At 48.2% G+C, this 22436-nt stretch overlaps 1 protein-coding gene across 1 annotated transcript in view; it reads left to right on the top strand.

The window, feature by feature from the left end:
* Window positions 1–22436, top strand: part of nup155 (nucleoporin 155) — a 425601-nt gene that overhangs the window by 318143 nt on the left and 85022 nt on the right. The window contains exon 24 of the mRNA XM_078215282.1: window positions 7554–7745. Within this exon, the coding sequence (XP_078071408.1) occupies window positions 7554–7745 (192 nt within the window). The remainder of the gene's footprint in view (window positions 1–7553; window positions 7746–22436) is intronic.

Raw genomic sequence — 22436 nt, 5'->3', positions numbered from 1 at the left:
TGGGCCTGATGAAATGTATCCTAGGATTCTTTGGGAGGCAAGGGATGAGATTGCAGAGCCTTTGGCTTTGATCTTTGGGTCCTCGCTGTCCACGGGGATGGTGCCAGAGGACTGGAGAATGGCGAATGTTGTTCCTCTGTTTAAGAAAGGGAATAGAAATGACCCTGGTAATTATAGACCGGTTAGTCTTACTTCGGTGGTTGGTAAATTGATGGAAAAGGTCCTTAGAGATGGGATTTACGACCATTTAGAAAGATGCGGATTAATCCGGGATAGTCAGCACGGATTCGTGAAGGGCAAGTCGTGCCTCACAAATTTGATAGAATTTTTTGAGGAGGTAACCAAGTGTGTTGATGAAGGTAGGGCAGTTGATGTCATATACATGGATTTTTAAGGCGTTTGATAAGGTCCCCCATGGTCGGCTTATGATGAAAGTGAGGAGGTGTGGGATAGAGGGAAAGTTGGCCGATTGGATAGGTAACTGGCTGTCTGATCGAAGACAGAGGGTGGTGGTCGATGGAAAATTTTCGGATTGGAGGCAGGTTGCTAGCGGAGTGCCGCAGGGATCAGTGCTTGGTCCTCTGCTCTTTGTGATTTTTATTAATGACTTAGAGGAGGGGGCTGAAGGATGGATCAGTAAATTTGCTGATGACACCAAGATTGGTGGAGTAGTGGATGAGGTGGATGGCTGTTGTAGGCTGCAAAGAGACATAGAGAGGATGCAAAGCTGGGCTGAAAAATGGCAAATGGAGTTTAACCCTGATAAATGTGAGGTGATTCATTCTGGTAGCACTAATTTAAATGTGGATTACAGGGTCAAAGGTAGGGTTGTGAAGACTGTGGAGGAACAGAGAGATCTTGGGGTCCATATCCACAGATCTCTAAAGGTTGCCACTCATGTGGATAGAGCTGTGAAGAAGGCCTATAGTGTGTTAGTTTTCATTAACAGGGGGTTGGAGTTTAAGAGCCGTGGGGTTATGCTGCAACTGTACAGGACCTTGGTGAGACCACATTTGGAATATTGTGTGCAGTTCTGGTCACCTCACTATAAGAAGGATGTGGAAGCGCTGGAAAGAGTGCAGAGGGGATTTACTAGGATGCTGCCTGGTTTGGATGGTAGGTCTTATGAGGAAAGGTTGAGGGAGCTAGGGCTGTTCTCTCTGGAGCGGAGGAGGCTGAGGGGAGCCTTAATAGAGGTTTATAAAATGATGAAGGGGATAGATAGAGTGAACGTTCAAAGACTATTTCCTCGGGTGGATGGAGCTATTACAAGGGGGCATAACTATAGGGTTCGTGGTGGGAGATACAGGAAGGATATCAGAGGTAAGTTCTTTACGCAGAGAGTGGTTGGGGTGTGGAATGGACTGCCTGCAGTGATAGTGGAGTCAGACACTTTAGGAACATTTAAGCGGTTATTGGATAGGCACATGGAGCACACCAGGATGATAGGGAATGGGATAGCTTGATCTTGGTTTCAGATAAAGCTCGGCACAACATCGTGGGCCGAAGGGCCTGTTCTCTGCTGTACTGTTCTATGTTCTAGTTACCTTTATTGAGATTCAGGACCCTGGTCTCAGAATCAACTATGTCACTATTCACCTTGACAAAGAATTCTACCGTATTATGGTCACTCATTCCCAAAGGGTTCTCTCACAACTAGATTGCCAACAATTCTTTCTCATTGCACAACAACCAATCCAAGGTGGCCTATTCCCTTGTTGGTTCCTCAACGTATTGGTTCAGAAAATCATCCCAGAGGAGATGGTCTCACATAGTAGACGATGTAAAGTTAAAGCACACGGGATTAAACAAAGAACAAAGAAAATTACAGCACAGGAACAGGCCCTTTAGCCCTCCAGGTCTGCGCCGACCATGCTGCCCGACCTAACTAAAACCCCCGACCCTTCTGGGGTCCATTTCCCACCATTTCCATCCTATTCATATATTTGTCAAGATCCCCCTTAAAACTCACTATTGTATCTGCTTCCACTGCCTCCCCCAAGAACGAGTTCCAGGCACCCGCTACCCTCTGTGTAAAAAATCTGCCTTGTACATCTCCTTTAAACCTTGCCCCTCGCACCTTAAACCTGTGCCCCCTCGTAATTGACTCTTTCACACTGGGAAAAAGCTTCTGACTATCCACTCTGTCCATGCCTCTCGTAATCTTGTAGGCTTCTATCAGGTTACCCCTCACTGGTTTGTTCCAGTGAGAACAAACCACGTTTCTCCAACCTGTCCTCATAGCTAATGCCCTCCATACCAGACAACATCCTGGTAAATCTTTTCTGTACCCTCTCCCAAGTCTCCACATTCTTCTGGTAGTGTCGCGACCAGAATTGAACACTATATTCCAAGTGCGGCCGAACTAAGGTTCTGTAAAGCTGACATAACTTGCCAATTTTTAAACTCAGTGCCCCGGCTGATGAAGGCAAGCATGCTGTATGCCTTCTTGACTACCTTCTCCACCTGCATTGCCACGTTCAGTGATCTGTGCACCTGTACACCCAGATCCCTCTGCCTATCAATACTCTTAAGGGTTCTGCCATTTACTGTGTATTTCCTATCTTTATGAGACTTTCCAAAATGCATTAGCTCACATTTAGAAGAATACAGCACAGGAACAGGCCGTTCGGCCCTCCAAGCCCGTGCCGCTCCCTCGTCCAAACTAGACCATTCTTTTGTTTCCCTACATTCCCACTCCGTTCATATGGCTATCTAGATAAGTCTTAAATGTTCCCAGTGTGTCCGCCTCCGCCACCTTGCCCGGCAGCGCATTCCAGGCCCCCACCACCCTCTGTGTAAAATACGTCCTCCTGATATCCGTGTTAAACCTCCCCCCCCCTCACCTTGAACCTATGACCCCTCGTGAACGTCACCACCGACCTGGGAAAATGCTTCCCACCATTCACCCTATCTATGCCTTTCATAAGTTTATACACTTGTATTAGGTCACCCCTCATCCTCCGTCTTTCCAGTGAGAACAACCCCAGTTTACCCCATCTCTCCTCATAACTAAGCCCTTCCATACCAGGCGACATTCTGGTAAACCTCCTCTGCACTCTCTCTAAAGCCTCCACGTCCTTCTGGTAGTGTGGCGACCAGAACTGGGCGCAGTATTCCAAATGCGGCCGAACCAAAGTTCTATACAACTGCAACATCAGACCCCAACTTTTATACTCTATGCCCCGTCCCATAAAGGCAAGCCTTCTTCACTACCTTCTCCACCTGTGACGTCACCTTCAAGGATCTGTGGACTTGCACACCTAGGTCGCTCTGCGTATCTACACCCTTTATGGTTCTGCCATTTATCGTATAGCTCCCCCCTACGTTAGTTCTACCAAAATGCATCACTTCGCATTTATATTTGTCCGGATTAAACCCCATCTGCCATTTCAAAGAACAAAGAACAGTACAGCACAGGAAACAGGCCCTTCGGCCCTCCAAGCCTGTGCCGCTCCTTGGTCCAACTAGACCAATCGTTTGTATCCCTCCATTCCCAGGCTGCTCATGTGACTATCCAGGTAAGTCTTAAACGATGTCAGCGTGCCTGCCTCCACCACCCTACTTGGCAGCGCATTCCAGGCCCCCACCACCCTCTGTGTAAAAAACGTCCCTCTGATGTCTGAGTTATACTTCGCCCCTCTCAGCTTGAGCCCGTGACTCCTCGTGATCGTCACCTCCGACCTGGGAAAAAGCTTCCCACTGTTCACCCTATCTATACCCCTCATAATCTTGTATACTTCTATTAGATCTCCCCTCATTCTCCGTCTTTCCAAGGAGAACAACCCCAGTCTACCCAATCTCTCCTCATAGCTAAGACCCTCCATACCAGGCAACATCCTGGTAAACCTTCTCTGCACTCTCTCCAATGCCTCCACGTCCTTCTGGTAGTGCGGCGACCAGAACTGGACGCAGTACTCCAAATGCGGCCTAACCAGCGTTCTATACAGCTGCATCATCAGACTCCAGCTTTTATACTCTATACCCCGTCCTATAAAGGCAAGCATACCATATGCCTTCTTCACCACCTTCTCCACCTGTGTTGCCACCTTCAAGGATTTGTGGACTTGCACACCTAGGTCCCTCTGTGTTTCTATACTCCTGATGACTCTGCCATTTATTGTATAACTCCTCCCTACATTATTTCTTCCAAAATGCATCACTTCGCATTTATCCGGATTAAATTCCATCTGCCACCTCTCCGCCCAATTTTCCAGCCTATCTATATCCTGCTGTATTGCCCGACAATGCTCTTCGCTATCCGCAATTCCAGCCATCTTCGTGTCATCCGCAAACTTGCTGATTACACCAGTTACACCTTCTTCCAAATCATTTATATATATCACAAATTTCTTCGCCCAAGTCTCCAACTGACCTGTATCCTGCTGTAATCTTTGATGGTCCTCATCACTATCTGCAAATCCACCAACCTTTGTGTCGTCCGTAAACTTAGAATAGAACATAGAACAGTACTGCACAGAACAGGTACTTCGGCCCACAATGCTGTGCCGAGCTTTATCTGAAACCAAGATCAAGCTATCCCACTCCCTATCATCCTGCTGTGCTCCATGTGCCTATCCAATAACCGCTTAAATGTTCCTAAAGTGTCTGACTCCACTATCACTGCAGGCAGTCCATTCCACACTCCAACCACTCTCTGCGTAAAGAATCTACCTCTGATATCCTTCCTATATCTCCCACCATGAACCCTATAGTTATGCCCCCTTGTAATAGCTCCATCCACCCTTGGAAATAGTCTTTGAACGTTCACTCTATCTATCCCCTTCATCATTTTATAAACCTCTATTAAGTCTCCCCTCAGCCTCCTCCGCTCCAGAGAGAACAGCCCTAGCTCCCTCAACCTTTCCTCATAAAACCTACCCTCCAAACCAGGCAGCATCCTGGTAAATCTCCTCTGCACTCTTTCCAGCACTTCCACATCCTTCTTATAGTGAGGTGACCAGAACTGCACACAATATTCCAAATGTGGTCTCACCAAGGTCCTGTACAGTTGCAGCATAACCCCACGGCTCTTAAACTCCAACCCCCTGTTAATAAAAGCTAACACACTATAGGCCTTCTTCACAGCTCTATCCACTTGAGTGGCAACCTTTAGAGATCTGTGGATATGGACCCCAAGATCTCTCTGTTCCTCCACAGTCTTCAGAATCCTACCTTTGACCCTGTAATCCACATTTAAATTAGTCCTACCAAAATGAATCACCTCACATTTATCAGGGTTAAACGCCATTTGCCATTTTTCAGCCCAGCTTTGCATCCTATCTATGTCTCTTTGCAGCCTACAACAGCCCTCCACCTCATCCACTACTCCACCAATCTTGGTGTCATCAGCAAATTTACTGATCCACCCTTCAGCCCCCTCCTCTAAGTCATTAATAAAAATCACAAAGAGCAGAGGACCAAGCACTGATCCCTGCGGCACTCAGCTAGCCACCTGCTCCAGTCTGAAAATTTTCCATCCACCACCACCCTCTGTCTTCAATCAGATAGCCAGTTACCTATCCAATCTGCCAACTTTCCCTCTATCCCACACCTCCTCACTTTCATCATAAGCCGACCGTGGGGGACCTTATCAAACGCCTTACTAAAATCCATGTATATGACATCAACTGCCCTACCTTCATCAACACACCTCCTCAAAAAATTCAATCAAATTTGTGAGGCACGACTTGCCCTTCACAAATCCGTGCTGACTATCCCGGATTAATCCGCATCTTTCTAAATGGTCGTAAATCCCATCCCTAAGGACCTTTTCCATCAATTTACCAACCACCGAAGTAAGACTAACCGGTCTATAATTACCATGGTCATTTCTATTCCCTTTCTTAAACAGAGGAACAACATTCGCCATTCTCCAGTCCTCTGGCACCATCCCCGTAGAAAGTGAGGACCCAAAGATCAAAGCCAAAGGCTCTGCAATCTCATCCCTTGCCTCCCAAAGAATCCTAGGATACATTTCATCAGGCCCAGGGGACTTATCGACCTTCAGTTTATTCAAAACTGCCAGGACATCCTCCCTCCGAACATGTATTTCCTCCAGCCTATTAGCCTGTAACACCTTCTCTCCCTCAAAAACATGGCCCCTCTCCTTGGTGAACACTGAAGAAAAGTATTCATTCATCACCTCGCCTATCTCTGCTGACTCCATACACAAGTTCCCACTACTGTCCTTGACTTACTAATCAAACCAGTTACATTTTCCTCCAAATCATTTATATCAATTACAAACAGCAAAGGTTCTAGCACTGATCCCTGAGGAATGCCACTTGTCACAGCCCTGCATTCAGAAACGCACCCTTCCACTGCTACCCTATGCCTTCTATGACCGAGCCAGTTTTGTATCCACCTTGCCAGCTCACCTCTGATCCTATGCGACTTCACCTTCTGCACCAGTCTGCCATGAGAGACCTTGTCAAAGGCCTTACTGAAGTCCATGTAGACAACATCCACTGCCCTACCCTCATCAATCATCTTCGTCACTTCCTCGAAAAACTTGATCAAGTTAGTGAGACATGACCTCCCCTTCACAAAACCATGTTGCCTCTCACTATTATGTCCACTTATTTCCAAGTGGGAATAAATTCTGTCTCAAAGAATCCTCTCCGATAATTTCCCTACCACTGATGTAAGGCTCACTGGCCTGTAATTACCTGGATTATTCTTGCCACCCTTCTTAAACAACGGAACAAGATTGGGTATTCTCCAATCCTCTGGGACCTCCCCTGTTGCCAGTGAGGATACAAAGATTTCTGTCAAGGCCCCAGCAATTTCCTCCCTTGCCTCTCTCAGTATTCTGGGGTACATCCCATCAGTCCCTGGAGTGTTGTGTGCAGGAGTACTCCACACCTGGAGTATTGTGTGCATTTTTGGGGTTCTTACCTGAGGAAGGATATCCTTGCTACAGAGGGAGTACAGCGGAGGTTTACCAGACTGATTCCTGGGATGGCAGCTCTGTCACATGTGGAGAGATTAAGTTGGTTAGAATTATATTCACTGGAGTTTAGAAGAGTGAGAGGGGATCTCATAAAAACATGTGAAGTTCTAACAAGGTTAGACAGGGTAGATTCAGAAAGAATGCTCCCAATGGTGGGGGAATCCAGAACTAGGGGTTATAGATTGAGGATAAGGGGTAAACATTTTAGAACTGAGGTGAGGAGAAGAGGGGGATCACAACATTGAATTTGATAATACGCCATCATCATAATGAATGGCGGAGCAGGCTTGAAGGATCGAATGGCCTACTCCAGCTATTTGTCTGTTCTTATGTTAACCTGATGAACCATGTGCATGTTAACATGTGCCTTTACACATACACTCTCTGTAGTCTGTGCTTCCTGTGATCCTAACTAATTCTGTGTGATACCTAAGTCTGTCTCTCCCATACCTGTGTGTATTGTTTGTGTGTTGTTTCAACTTTATAATATTTAAATCTTGGCATAAAACACTTGGTGAAGTATGTTAAACCCTCAGTGGATGAGCTGCACTCTGATTTCTGAGCTGCTTTGGTGAGTCTGTGCTTGGATTTTCTGCAGGAGCTCCAGGAACAGTTGAAATCAACACCATTCCGGGACTTGGTTATCCGGGGGAAGGAGTTGTGTGGGGCACTCATTACCTCACTTATCAACCGTTACATTGGGGACAACGCCTCGGTCGATGCCATCAGTAACCATCTGAGAGACACATGTCCCCTGCTGTACAGCAATGACGACGCAGTGTGTTCCAAGGTAAGGGCTGGGCTCAGGAAGCAGAGGCCATGAGCTCAGTCTGAACATCGGTCATTTTAATTTTTCCTTTCAGTATTGGTGCTTTTGATCACAAAACTCCCCGACCCGTAACACGTTAAAATTCTAAATTGGGGCAAGGCCAATTTTGATGGTATCAGGCAGGAACTTTCAAAAATTCATTGGGGGAGTCTGTGGGAAGGCAAAGGGATGTCTGGTAAGTGGCACACTTTCAAAAGTGTGTTAACCAGGGTTCAGGGTAAACGCATTCCTCTTAGAGTGAAGGGCAAGGCTGGCAGAAGTAGGGAACCCGGGATGACTCGGGATATTGAGGTCCTGGTCAAGAAGAAGAAAGAGGCACATGACATGCATAGGCAGCTGGGATCAAGTGAATCCCTTGAAGAGTATAGGGGGTGTAGGAGTAGAGTTAAGAGAGAAATCAGGAGGGCAAAAAGGGGACATGAGATTGTTTTGGCAGATAATGTAAAGGAGAATCCAAAGAGCTTCTACAAATACATAAAGGGCAAAAGAGTAACAAGGGAGAGAGTAGAGCCTCTTAAGGATCAACAAGGTCACCTATGTGCGGATCCACAAGAGATGGGTGAGATCCTAAATGAATATTTCTCATCAGTGTTTACTGTTGAGCAAAGCATGGATGTTAGACAACTTGGGGAAATAAATAGTGACGTCTTGAGGAGTGTACATATTACAGAGAAGGAGGTGCTGGAAGTCTTAAAGCGCATCAAGGTAGATAAATCCCTGGGACCTGATGAGGTATATCCCAGAACATTGTAGGAGGCTAGGGAGGAAATTGCGGGTCCCCGAGCAGAGATATTTGAATCATCGATAGTCACAGCTGAGGTGCCTGAAGATTGGAGAGTGGCAAATGTTGTGCCTTTGTTTAAAAAGGGCTGCAGAGAAAAGCCTGGGAACTACAGGCCAGTGAGCCTCACATCTGTGGTGGGTAAATTGTTGGAAGGTATTTTGAGAGACAGGATCTATAGGCATTGAGAGACATAAGAACTGATTTGGGACAGTCAGCATGGCTTTGTGAGTGGAAAATCATGTCTCACAAATTTGATTGAGTTTTTTGAAGGGATAACCAAAAAGATAGATGAGGGCAGTGCAGTTGATGTTGTCTACATGGACTTTAGCAAGGCCTTTGACAAGGTACCGCATGGTAGGTTGTTGCATAAAGTTAAAACTCACAGGATCCAGGGTGAGGTATCTAAATGGATAAAAAATTGGCTTCTTGACAGAAGCCAGAGGGTGGTTGTAGAGAATTGTTTTTCAAACTGGAGGCCTGTGACCAGCAGTGTGCCTCAGGGATCAGTGCTGGGTCCACTGTTATTTGTCATTTATATTAATGATTTGGGTGAGAATATAGGAGGCATGGTGAGTAAGTTTGCAGTTGACACTAAGATTGGTGGCATAAGGGACAGTGAAGAAAATTATCTCCAATTGCAACGGGATCTTGAGCAATTTGGGATGTCACATACATGGATTTTAGTAAGGTGTTTGATCAGGTCCCCCATGGTCGGCTTATGATGAGGTGTGGGATAGAGGGAAAGTTGGCCGATTGGATAGGTAACTGGCTGTCTGATCGAAGACAGAGGGTGGTGGTCGATGGAAAATTTTCGGATTGGAGGCAGGTTGCTAGCGGAGTGCCGCAGGGATCAGTGCTTGGTCCTCTGCTCTTTGTGATTTTTATTAATGACTTAGAGGAGGGGGCTGAAGGGTGGATCAGTAAATTTGCTGATGACACCAAGATCGGTGGAGTAGTGGATGAGGTGGAGGGCTGTTGTAGGCTGCAAGGAGACATAGAGAGGATGCAAAGCTGGGCTGAAAAATGGCAAATGGAGTTTAACCCTGATAAATGTGAGGTGATTTATTTTGGTACGACTAATTTAAATGTGGATTACAGGGTCAAAGGTAGGGTTGTGAAGACTGTGGAGGAACAGAGAGATCTTGGGGTTCATATCCACAGATCTCTAAAGGTTGCCACTCAAGTGGATAGAGCTGTGAAGAAGGCCTATAGTGTGTTAGCTTTTATTAACAGGGGGTTGGAGTTTAAGAGCCATGGGGTTATGCTGCAACTGTACAGGACCTTGGTGAGACCACATTTGGAATATTGTGTGCAGTTCTGGTCACCTCACTATAAGAAGGATGTGGAAGTGCTGGAAAGAGTGCAGAGGAGATTTACCAGGATGCTGCCTGGTTTGGTAGGTTTTATGAGGAAAGGTTGAGGGAGCTAGGGCTGTTCTCTCTGGAGCAGAGGAGGCTGAGGGGAGACTTAATAGAGGTTTATAAAAAGATGAAGGGGATAGATAGAGTGAACGTTCAAAGACTATTTTCTCGGGTGGATGGAGCTATTACAAGGGGGCATAACTGTAGGGTTCGTGGTGGGAGATACAGGAAGGATATCAGATGTAGGTTCTTTACGCAGAGAGTGGTTGGGGTGTGGAATGGACTGCCTGCAGTGATAGTGGAGTCAGACACTTTAGGAACATTTAAGCGGTTATTGGATAGGCACATGGAGCACACCAGGATGATAGGGAGTGGGATAGCTTGATCTTGGTTTCAGATAAAGCTCGGCACAACATCGTGGGCCGAAGGGCCTGTTCTGTGCTGTACTGTTCTATGTTGAGGAGGACACTGGGTTGCAGGGGAGTAGAATAGACAGTATTACAGTTGATAAGGAGGATGTGCAGGATATTCTGGAGGGTCTGAAAATAGATAAATCCCCTGGTCCGGATGGGATTTATCCAAGGATTCTCTGGGAGGCAAGAGAAGTGATTGCAGAGCCTCTGGCTCTGATCTTCAGGTCGTCGTTGGCCTCTGGTATAGTACCAGTAGATTGGAGGTTAGCGAATGTTGTCCCATTGTTTAAGAAGGGGAACAGAGACTTCCCCGGGAATTATAGACCGGTGAGTCTCACTTCTGTTGTCGGCAAGATGTTGGAAAAAATTATAAGGGATAGGATTTATAGTTATTTGGAGAGTAATGAATTGATAGGTGATAGTCAGCATGGTTTTGTGGCAGGTAGGTCGTGCCTTACTAACCTTATTGAGTTTTTTGAGAAAGTGACCAAGGAGGTGGATGGGGGCAAGGCAGTGGACGTGGTATATATGGATTTTAGTAAGGCGTTTGATAAGGTTCACCATGGTAGGCTTCTGCAGAAAATGCAGATGTATGGGATTGGGGGTGATCTAGGAAATTGGATCAGGAATTGGCTAGCGGATAGGAAACAGAGGGTGGTGGTTGATAGTAAATATTCATCATGGAGTGCGGTTACAAGTGGTGTACCTCAGGGATCTGTTTTGGGGCCACTGCTGTTTGTAATATTTATTAATGATCTGGATGAGGGTATAGTTGGGTGGATTAGCAAATTTGCTGATGACACCAAAGTCGGTGGTGTGGTAGACAGTGAGGAAGGGTGTCGTAGTTTGCAGGAAGACTTAGACAGGTTGCAAAGTTGGGCCGAGAGGTGGCGGATGGAGTTTAATGCGGAGAAGTGTGAGGTAATTCACTTTGGTAGGAATAACAGATGTGTTGAGTATAGGGCTAACGGGAGGACTTTGAATAGTGTGGAGGAGCAGAGGGATCTAGGTGTATGTGTGCATAGATCCCTGAAAGTTGGGAATCAAGTAGATAAGGTTGTTAAGAAGGCATATGGTGTCTTGGCGTTTATTGGTAGGGGGATTGAATTTAGGAGTCGTAGCGTTATGTTGCAACTGTACACAACTCTGGTGCGGCCGCACTTGGAGTACTGTGTGCAGTTCTGGTCCCCACATTACAGGAAGGATGTGGAGGCTTTGGAGAGGGTGCAGAGGAGGTTTACCAGGATGTTGCCTGGTATGGAGGGGAGATCCTATGAGGAGAGGCTGAGGGATTTGGGATTGTTTTCGCTGGAAAGGCGGCGGCTAAGAGGGGATCTTATTGAAACATATAAGATGATTAGAGGTTTAGATAGGGTGGATAGTGATAGCCTTTTTCCTCTGATGGAGAAATCCAGCACGAGGGGGCATGGCTTTAAATTGAGGGGGGGTAGTTATAGAACCGATGTCAGGGGTAGGTTCTTTACCCAGAGGGTGGTGAGGGATTGGAATGCCCTGCCAGCATCAGTTGTAAATGCGCCTAGTTTGGGGGCGTTTAAGAGATCCGTAGATAGGTTCATGGACGAAAAGAAATTGGTTTAGGTTGGAGGGTCACAGTTTTTTTTTAACTGGTCGGTGCAACATCGTGGGCCGAAGGGCCTGTTCTGCGCTGTAATGTTCTATGTTTGGTACATGGGCCTTTATAAATCGGAGTATCGAGTATAAAAGTTGGAGTGTTATGGTAAGGTTATATAAGGCATTGGTGAGGCCGAATTTGGAGTATTGTGTACAGTTTTGGTCATCTAGTTACAGGAAGGATGTAAATAAGATTGAAAGAGTGCAGAGAAGGTTCACAAGGATGTTGCCGGGACTTGAGAAGCTGAGTTACAGAGAGAGATTGAATCGGTTGGGACTTTATTCCCTGAAGCGTAGAAGATTGAGGGGAGATTTGATAGAGGTGTATAAGATTTTGATGGGTATAGATAGAGTGAATGCAAGCAGGCTTTTTCCGCTGAGGCAAGGGGAGAAAAAAACCAGAGGGCATGGGTTAAGGGTGAAAGGAGAAAAGTTTAAAGGGAATATTAGGGGGGGCTTCTTCACGCAGAGAGTGGTGGGAGTGTGGAATGAGCTGCCAGATAAAGTGGTAAATGCGGGGTCACTTTTAACATTTAAGAAAAACTTGGACGGGTTCATGGATGAGAGGGGTGTGGAGGGATATGGTCCAAGTGCAGGTCAGTGGGACTAGGCATAAAATGGTTCGGCACAGACAAGAAGGGCCAAAAGGCCTGTTTCTGAGCTGTAATTTTCTATGGTTCTATGGTAACACAGTATCATGAACACAGGGTCTGTTTTCATTGTTGGAGACATTGGCGGGATTAAAGTGGACAAATCTCCAGGTCCGGATGAATCGTGCCCCAGGCTGCTGTGGGAGGCGAGGGAGGAAATTGCAGGGGCTCTGACCCAAATTTTTAATTCCTCCCTGGCCACCGGGGAGGTGCCAGAGGACTGGAGAACAGCTAATGTGGTCCCACTATTTAAGAAAGGTTGTGGAGACAAGCCAGACAACTACATGCCAGTGAGTGTCATGTCTGTGGTTGGCAAACTACTGGAGAAGGTTCTCATAGAAATCATAGAAACCCTACACTGCAGAAGGAGGCCATTCGGCCCATCGATGTTCTAATTGGGCTAGTGGGCTGATGAATGGCAGATGGAGTTTAATTTAGACAAATGCGAGGTGACGCATTTTGATAGATTGAACCAGGGCAGGACTTAGTCAGTTAATGGTAGGGCGTTGGGGAGAGTTACAGAACAAAGAGATCTCGGGGTACATGTTCATAGCTGCTTGAAAGTGGAGTCACAGGTGAACAGAGTGGTGAAGGAGGCATTCGGCATGCTTGGTTTCATCGGTCAGAACATTGAATACAGGAGTTGGGATGTCTTGTTGAAGTTGTAGAAGATATTGGTACGGCCACACTTGGAATACTGTGTGCAATTCTGGTCACCCTATTATAGAAAGGATATTATTAAACTAGAAAGAGTGCAGTAAAGATTTACTAGGATGCTACTGGCACTTGATGGATTGAGTTGTAAGGAGAGGCTGGATTGACTGGGACTTTTTTCTCTGGAGTGTAGGAGGCTGAGGGGTGATCTTATAGAGGTCTATAAAATAATGAGGGGCGCAGATCAGCTGGATAGTCAATATCTTTTCCCAAAGGGAGGGGAGTCTAAAACGAGAGGGCATAGGTTTAAGGTGAGAGGGGAGAGATACAAAGGTGTCCAGAGGGGCAATTTTTTCACACAGAGGGTGGTGAGTGTCTGGAACAAGCTGCCAGAGGTAGTAGTAGTGGCGGGTACAATTTTGTCTTTTAAAAAGCATTTAGACAGTTACATGGGTACGATGGGTATAGAGGGATGTGGGCCAAATGCGGGCAACTGGGATTAACTTTGGGGTTTTTTTTTTAAAAGGGCAGCATGGACAAGTTGGGCCGAAGGGCCTGTTTCCATTCTGTAAACCTCTATGACTCTATCCTTGACCCATAACATCTTTGACTCATAACACCCCCGACATGCAATATCCTCAACACAACCCGTAACATCCCTGACCCGGAACGTCCCCAACACGACCCGTGACATCCCCGACCACGACCCGTAACGTCCACGGCCCGTCACGTCGCCGGCGGGGCCCGCCACGTCCCGTAGAACATGAGAACGTAGAATATTACAGCGCAGTACAGGCCCTTCGGCTCTCTATGTTGCGCTGACCTGTGAAACCAATCTAAAGCCCATCTAACCTGCACTATTCCAATATCATCCATATGGTCCAATGACCAGTTAAATGCCCTTAATGTTGACGAGGCCACTACTGCTGCAGGCAGGGCATTCCACGCCCTTACTACTCTGAGTAAAGAACCTACCTCTAACATCTGTCCTATATCTCTCACCCCTCAATTTAAAGCTATGTCCCCTCGTGTTAGCCAACACCATCCGAGGAAAAAGGCTCTCACTATCCACCCTATCTAATCCTCTGATCATCTTGTATGCCTCTATTAAGTCACCGCTTAACCTTGTTCTCTCGAACGAAAACAACCTCAAGCCCCTCAGCCTTTCCTCATACGATTTTCCCACCATACCAGGCAACATCCTGGTAAATCTCCTCTGCACCCTTTCCAACACTTCCACATCTTTCCTATAATACGGCGACCAGAACTGTACGCAATACTCCAAGTGCGGCCGCACCAGAGTTTTGTACAGTTGCAGCATGACCTCCTGGCTCCGAACTCTCAATCACTGTAAAAGCTAACACACCGTACGCCTTCTTAACAACCCGATCAACCTGGCTGCCAATTTTCAGTGATCTGTGCACATGGACACCCAGATCCCTCTGTTCATCCACACTACCAAGTATCTTACCATTAGCCCAGTACTCTGTAATCCTGTTACTCCTTCCAAAGTGAATCACCTCTCACTTTTCCGCATTGAACTCCATTTGCCACCTCTCAGCCCAGCTCTGCAGCTTATCTATGTCCCTCTGTAACCTGCCACTTCCGTCCGCACTGTCGAGAACGCCACCGACTTTCGTGTCATCCGCAAATTTACTAATCCATCCTTCTACGCCCTCATATGGGACAGTTTAAAGTTTGTTTAAAAAGACAAAAGAGGGGGAGGGGTGGGAATGGCACTGCTGATCGTCCCCGACCCGTAACGTCCCCGACACTGACCCGTAATGTCCCTGACCCGTAACATCCCCGACCCCGATCCGTAACGTCCCCGACCCGTAACGTCCCCGACCCGCGACCCGTAACGTCCCCGACCCGTAACGTCCCCGACCCGTAACGTCCCCGACCCGTAACGTCCCCGACCCGTAACGTCCCCGACCCGTAACGTCCCCGACCCGTAACGTCCCCGACCCGTAACGTCCCTGACCCGTAACGTCCCCGTCCCGTAACGTCCCCGACCCGTAACGTCCCCGACCCGTAACGTCCCCGACCCGTAACGTCCCCGACCCGTAACGTCCCCGACCCGTAACGTCCCCGACCCGTAACGTCCCCGACCCGTAACGTCCCCGACCCGTAACGTCCCCGACCCGTAACGTCCCCGACCCGTAACGTCCCCGACCCCGACCCGTAACGTCCCCGACCCGTAACATCCCCGTCCCCGACCCGTAACGTCCCCGACCCGTAACGTCCCCGACCCGTAACATCCCCGACCCCGACCCGTAACGTCCCCGACCCGTAACGTCCCTGACCCGTAACATCCCCGACCCCGACCAGTAACGTCCCCGACCCGTAACGTCCCCGTCCCCGACCCGTAACGTCCCCGACCCGTAACGTCCCCGTGCCCGACCCGTAACGTCCCCGTGCCCGACCCGTAACGTCCCCGACCCGTAACGTCCCCGTGCCCGACCCGTAACGTCCCCGTGCCCGACCCGTAACGTCCCCGTGCCCGACCCGTAACGTCCCCGTGCCCGACCCGTAACGTCCCCGTGCCCGACCCGTAACGTCCCCGTGCCCGACCCGTAACGTCCCCGTGCCCGACCCGTAACGTCCCCGTGCCCGACCCGTAACGTGCCCGACCCGTAACGTCCCCGTGCCCGACCCGTAACGTCCCCGTGCCCGACCCGTAACGTCCCCGTGCCCGACCCGTAACGTCCCCGTGCCCGACCCGTAACGTCCCCGACCCGTAACGTCCCCGTGCCCGACCCGTAACGTGCCCGACCCGTAACGTCCCCGTGCCCGGCCCGTAACGTCCCCGTGCCCGGCCCGTAACGTCCCCGTGCCCGGCCCGTAACGTCCCCGTGCCCGGCCCGTAACGTCCCCGTGCCCGGCCCGTAACGTCCCCGTGCCCGGCCCGTAACGTCCCCGTGCCCGACCCGTAACGTCCCCGCGCCCGACCCGTAACGTGCCCGACCCGTAACGTCCCCGTGCCCGACCCGTAACGTCCCCGACCCGTAACGTCCCCGTGCCCGACCCGTAACGTCCCCGACTCGTAACGTCCCCGACCCATCATCAGCAGTGACCCTGATTGGAAGAACTGTGCTCCAATCTCACACCGCATCATTTGGAGTAAAAAGGCTGAAAATCTATTTTGAAAAACTGCAGCTATGGAAACATCATCTCCCTCCAACTTGGCAATTCACTGACCCACACACACTGACCATTAACTGACCCACACACACTGACCATTAACTGACCCACACACACTGACCATTAACTGACCCACATACACTGACCATTAACTGACCCACACACACTGACCATAAACTGACCCACATACACTGACCATTAACTGACCCACACACACTGATCTTAACTGACCCACACACACTGATCTTAACTGACCCACACATGCTGACCATTAACTGACCCACACACAATGACCACTAGCTGACCCACACACAGACTGACCATTAACTGACCACCACACACAGACTGACCATTAACTGACCCACACACACGGACTGACCATTAATTGACCCATACACATCCTCCATTAACTGCCCCACAAACACACTGACCATGAACTGACCCACACACGCACTGACCATTAACTGACCCACACACGCACTGACCATTAACTGATCCACACACACTGACCATTAACGGACCCACACACACACACTGACCATTAACTGACCCACACACACACTGACCATTAACTGACCCACACACACTGACCATTAACTGACCCTCGCACACTGAATTAACTGACCCACACACACTGACCATTAACTGACCCACGCACACTGACCATTAACTGACCCACACTCGCTATTAACTGACCCACACACACTGACCTTAACTGACCCACACACACTGACCATTAACTGACTCATACGCACTGACCATTAACTGATCCACACACGCACTGACCATTAACTGACCCACACACACTGACCATTAACTGACCCACGCATACTGACCATTAACTGACCCACACTGACCATTAACTGACCCACACACACCATTAACCGGCCCCACACACACACTCGCCATTAACTGACCCACACACACTGACCATTAACTGACCCGCATGTACTGACCATTAACTAAGAACATAAGAAATAGGAGCAGGAGTAGGCCATCTGGCCCTTCGAGCCTGCCCCGCCATTCAATAAGATCATGGCTGATCTGAAGCGAATCAGTTCCACTTACCCGCCTGCTCTCCATATCCCCTAATTCCCTTATCGATCAGAAAACTATCTACCCGTGATTTAAACATATTCAACGAGGAAGCCTCCACCACTCCAATGGGCAGAGAATTCCAGAGATTCACTACCCTCTGAGAGAAGAAGTTCCCCCTCAACTCTGTTCTGAACCGGCCCCCCCTTATTTTGAGGCTGTGCCCTCTAGTTCTGGTTTCCCTTCTAAGTGGAAAGAATCTCTCCACCTCTACCCTATCCAGCCCCTTCATTATCTTATATGTCTCTATAAGATCACCCCTCATCCTTCTAAACTCCAACGAGTACAGACCCAATCTGTTTAATCTCTCCTCATAAGCCACACCCCTCATCTCCGGTATCAATCTGGTGAACCTTCTCTGCACTCCCTCCAAGGCCAATATATCCTTTCGCAAATAAGGGGACCAAAACTGCACACAGTACTCCAGTTGTGGCCTTACCAGTGCCTTGTACAGTTGCAGCAAGACCTCCCTGCTTTTATATTCTATCCCCCTCGCGATAAAGGCCAACATTCCATTCGCCTTCTTGATCACCTGCTGCACCTGCAGACTGAGTTTTTGCGATTCGTGCACAAGGACCCCCAGGTCCCTCTGCACAGTCGCATGATGTAATTTTTCTCCATTTAAATAATATTCCAATTTACTATTATTTCTTCCAAAGTGGATAACCTCACATTTGCTAACGTTATATTCCATCTGCCAGATCCTCGCCCACTCGCTCAGCCTATCCAAATCTCTCTGCAGACTTTCCGCGTCCTCCACGCAATTCGCTTTCCCACTCACCTCCGTGTCATCAGCAAACTTGAATACCCTAGATTCAGTCCCCTCCTCCAGATCATCTATGTAAATGGTAAACAATTGAGGCCCCAGCACCGATCCCTGCGGCACGCCACTGGTCACCAACTGCCAACCAGAAAAGCACCCATTTATCCCAACTCTCTGCTTCCTGTTAGATCGCCAATCCCCAATCCATGCCAACACCTTACACCTAACTCCGTGTACCCCAATCTTCTGCAGCAACCTTTTGTGAGGCACCTTATCGAACGCCTTCTGGAAATCTAAAAACACCACATCCACCGGTTCCCCTCTGTCAACCGCACTAGTGACATCTTCATAAAAGTCCAGTAGATTCGTCAAACACGACTTTCCCTTCATGAATGCATGCTGCGTCTGCTTGATCGAACCATTCTTATTCAGGTGCTCTGTTATTTCCTCTTTAATAATGGACTCAAGCATCTTCCCAACTACGGACGTTAAGCTAACCGGCCTGTAGTTACCCGCCTTTTGTCTACTTCCTTTTTTAAACAGCGGCGTAACAGTAGCTGTTTTCCAGTCAGCCGGCACTACCCCAGAGTCCAGCGAATTTTGATAAATTACTACTAACGCATCTGCTATTACCTCAGCCATTTCTTTCAGTACCCTGGGATGCATTCCATCCGGGCCCGGGGACTTGTCTACCTTCAGTCCTATTAGTCTACCAAGCACCACCTCCTTAGTAACAGTACTTGTATTAAGGACCTCCCCTCCCACCAACTCTCAATCTCTAATATTCGGCAAACTATTTGTGTCTTCCACCATGAAGACCGACACAAAGAACTTATTTAAAGTCTCAGCCATTTCCTCATTTTAGAACATAGAACATAGAAAGCCACAGCACAAACAGGCCCTTCGGCCCACAAGTTGCGCCGATCACATCCCCACCTCTAGGCCTATCTATAGCCCTCAATCCCATTAAATCCCATGTACTCATCCAGAAGTCTCTTAAAAGACCCCAACGAGTTTGCCTCCACCACCACCGACGTCAGCCGATTCCACTCACCCACCACCCTCTGAGTGAAAAACTTACCCCTGACATCTCCTCTGTACCTACCCCCCAGCACCTTAAACCTGTGTCCTCTCGTAGCAACCATTTCAGCCCTTGGAAATAGCCTCTGAGAGTCTACCCTATCCAGACCTCTCAACATCTTGTAAACCTCTATCAGGTCACCTCTCATCCTTCGTCTCTCCAGGGAGAAGAGACCAAGCTCCCTCAACCTATCCTCATAAGGCATGCCCCCCAATCCAGGCAACATCCTTGTAAATCTCCTCTGCACCCTTTCAATGGCTTCAACATCTTTCCTGTAATGAGGTGACCAGAACTGCGCGCAGTACTCCAAGTGGGGTCTAACCAGGGTCCTATAAAGCTGCAGCATTATCTCCCGACTCCTAAACTCAATCCCTCGATTAATGAAGGCCAGTACGCCGTACGCCTTCTTGACCGCATCCTCCACCTGCGAGGCCGATTTAAGAGTCCTATGGACCCGGACCCCAAGGTCCTTCTGATCCTCTACACTGCTAAGAATGGTACCCTTCATATTATACTGCTGCTTCATCCCATTGGATCTGCCAAAATGGATCACCACACACTTATCCGGGTTGAAGTCCATCTGCCACTTCTCCGCCCAGTCTTGCATTCTATCTATGTCTCGCTGCAACTTCTGACATCCCTCCAAACTATCCACAACACCACCTACCTTGGTGTCGTCAGCAAACTTACCAACCCATCCCTCCACTTCCTCATCCAGGTCATTTATGAAAATGACAAACAGCAAGGGTCCCAGAACAGATCCCTGGGGCACTCCACTGGTCACTGACCTCCATGCAGAGAAAGACCACTATTAAATCCCCCCTCTCATCTTCCAAGGGTCCAACATTCACTCTAGCCACTCTATTCCTTTTTATATACTTGTAAAAACTTTTACTATCATTTTTTATATTTTGAGCTAGTTTAGTTTCATAATCTATCTTTCCTTTCTTAATCGCTTTCTTAGTCGTTCTTTGCTTTTCTTTAAAGCTTTCCCAATCCACTAATTCTCCACTATTTTTGGCCACTCTGTACGCATCTGATTTTATTTTAATACTCTCCTTTATTCCCTTCGTTATCCACGTCCGGTTATCCTTTTTCTTACGGTCCTTCTTTATCACCGGAATATATTTTTGCTGAGTACTTAAAAAAATCTCCTTAAAAATCCTCCACTGTTCCTCAGCTGTCCTACCTACCAGTCTGCTCGCCCAGTCTACATTAGCCAATTCCACCCTCATCCTATCGTACTCCCCTCTGTTCAAGCAGAGGACACTGGTTTGGGACCCTACTTTCTCACCCTCCATCTGTATCAGAAATTCCACCATATTATGATCACTCATCCCAAGAGGATCCTTCACAAGAAGATCCTTAATCCTACCTGTCTCATTGCACAGAACCAGATCCAAGATAGCTCGCTCTCTCGTAGGTTCTGTAACATACTGTTCAATGAAACAATCCCGACAGCATTCCAAGAACTCTTCCTCAAGCCCTCCACGTCCAATTTGAGTCGACCAATCCATATGTAGGTTAAAATCCCCCATGATTATTGCCGTTCCACTTTTGCACGCATCCATTATTTGCTTGTTTATAGCCCTCCCCACCTCTAAGTTATTATTTGGGGGCCTATAGACCACGCCTACCAGTGTCTTTCTCCCCCTACTATTCCTTATCTCCACCCACAACGATTCCACGTTTTGCTCCTTAGAGCCTATGTCGTCTCTCACTACCGTCCTGATATTATCCTTTATTAACAAAGCTACCCCACCTCGTTTTTCTACCTGTCTATCCTTCCTAAATGCCTGATAACCCTGTATATTCAGTTCCCAGTCCCGGTCACCCTGCAACCACGTTTCTGTGATGGACACGAGATCATATTCATTTGTATGGATTTGTGCCATCAACTCATTTACTTTGTTTCGAATGCTTCGTGCATTCAGGCAAAGTGTCTTTATGCCAGCCTTTATCTGGACCCGGTTTGTTGAAGCGCTACTAACATCTCCCAAGCCCTCTCCTCCTTTAGCGAGTTGTTTATTCACTATACTCCTGGCATTAGACACCTCTCAATCCTATGGTCTGACCTCTCTCCTTCTCTGTTCCCAGTCCACCTGCCCTCTTGCACTGCCTATAACCCTTCTCTGTTTGCGAGCTACCTTCCTCACTCTCAGTCACGTCGCTTTGATCCCCTCCCCCCCCAAACTGACCCACAAACATTGACCATTAACTGACCTCCACACACTGACGATTAACTGACCCACGCACACACTGAACATTAACTGACCCACACACACCGACCATTAGCTGACCCACACACACCGACCATTAACTGACCCCCACACACAGTGACCATTAACTGACCCCCACACACAGTGACCATTAACTGACCCACGCACACTGACCATTAACTGACCCCTACACACTGACCATTAACTGACCCACACACACTGACCTCAACTGACTCACACACACTGACCTTAACTGACCTCACACACACTGACCATTAACTGACCCACACACACTGACCATTAATTGACCCGCACACACTGACCATTAACTGACCCACGCACACACTGACCATTAAGTGACCCACTTACACACTAACCATTAACTGACCCAAACACACTGACCATTAACTGACCCACACACACTGACCATTAACTGACCCACACACAGTGACCGTTAACTGACCCACACACACTGACCATTAACTGACCCACACACACTGACCATTAACTGACCCACACACAGTGACCGTTAACTGACCCACACACACTGATCATTAACTGACCCACACACACTGACCATTAACTGACCCACATACACACCATTAACTGACCCACACACGCACTGACCATTAACTGACCCACACACACTGACCATTAACTGACCCCCACACTCTGACCATTAACTGGCCCACACACACAGACCATTAGGTGACCCACACGCACTGACCATTAGCTGACCCACACACACTGTCCACTAATTGACCCACGCTTACTGACCATTAACCGACCCCCACACACTGGCTATGAACATGATCCACACACACTGACCTTTAACTGACCCACACACACTGACCAT

Source organism: Mustelus asterias, chromosome 6, assembly GCF_964213995.1.
Source record: "Mustelus asterias chromosome 6, sMusAst1.hap1.1, whole genome shotgun sequence".
Classification (NCBI taxonomy): domain Eukaryota; kingdom Metazoa; phylum Chordata; class Chondrichthyes; order Carcharhiniformes; family Triakidae; genus Mustelus; species Mustelus asterias.
This window is presented reverse-complemented; position numbering and strand designations above follow the sequence as displayed.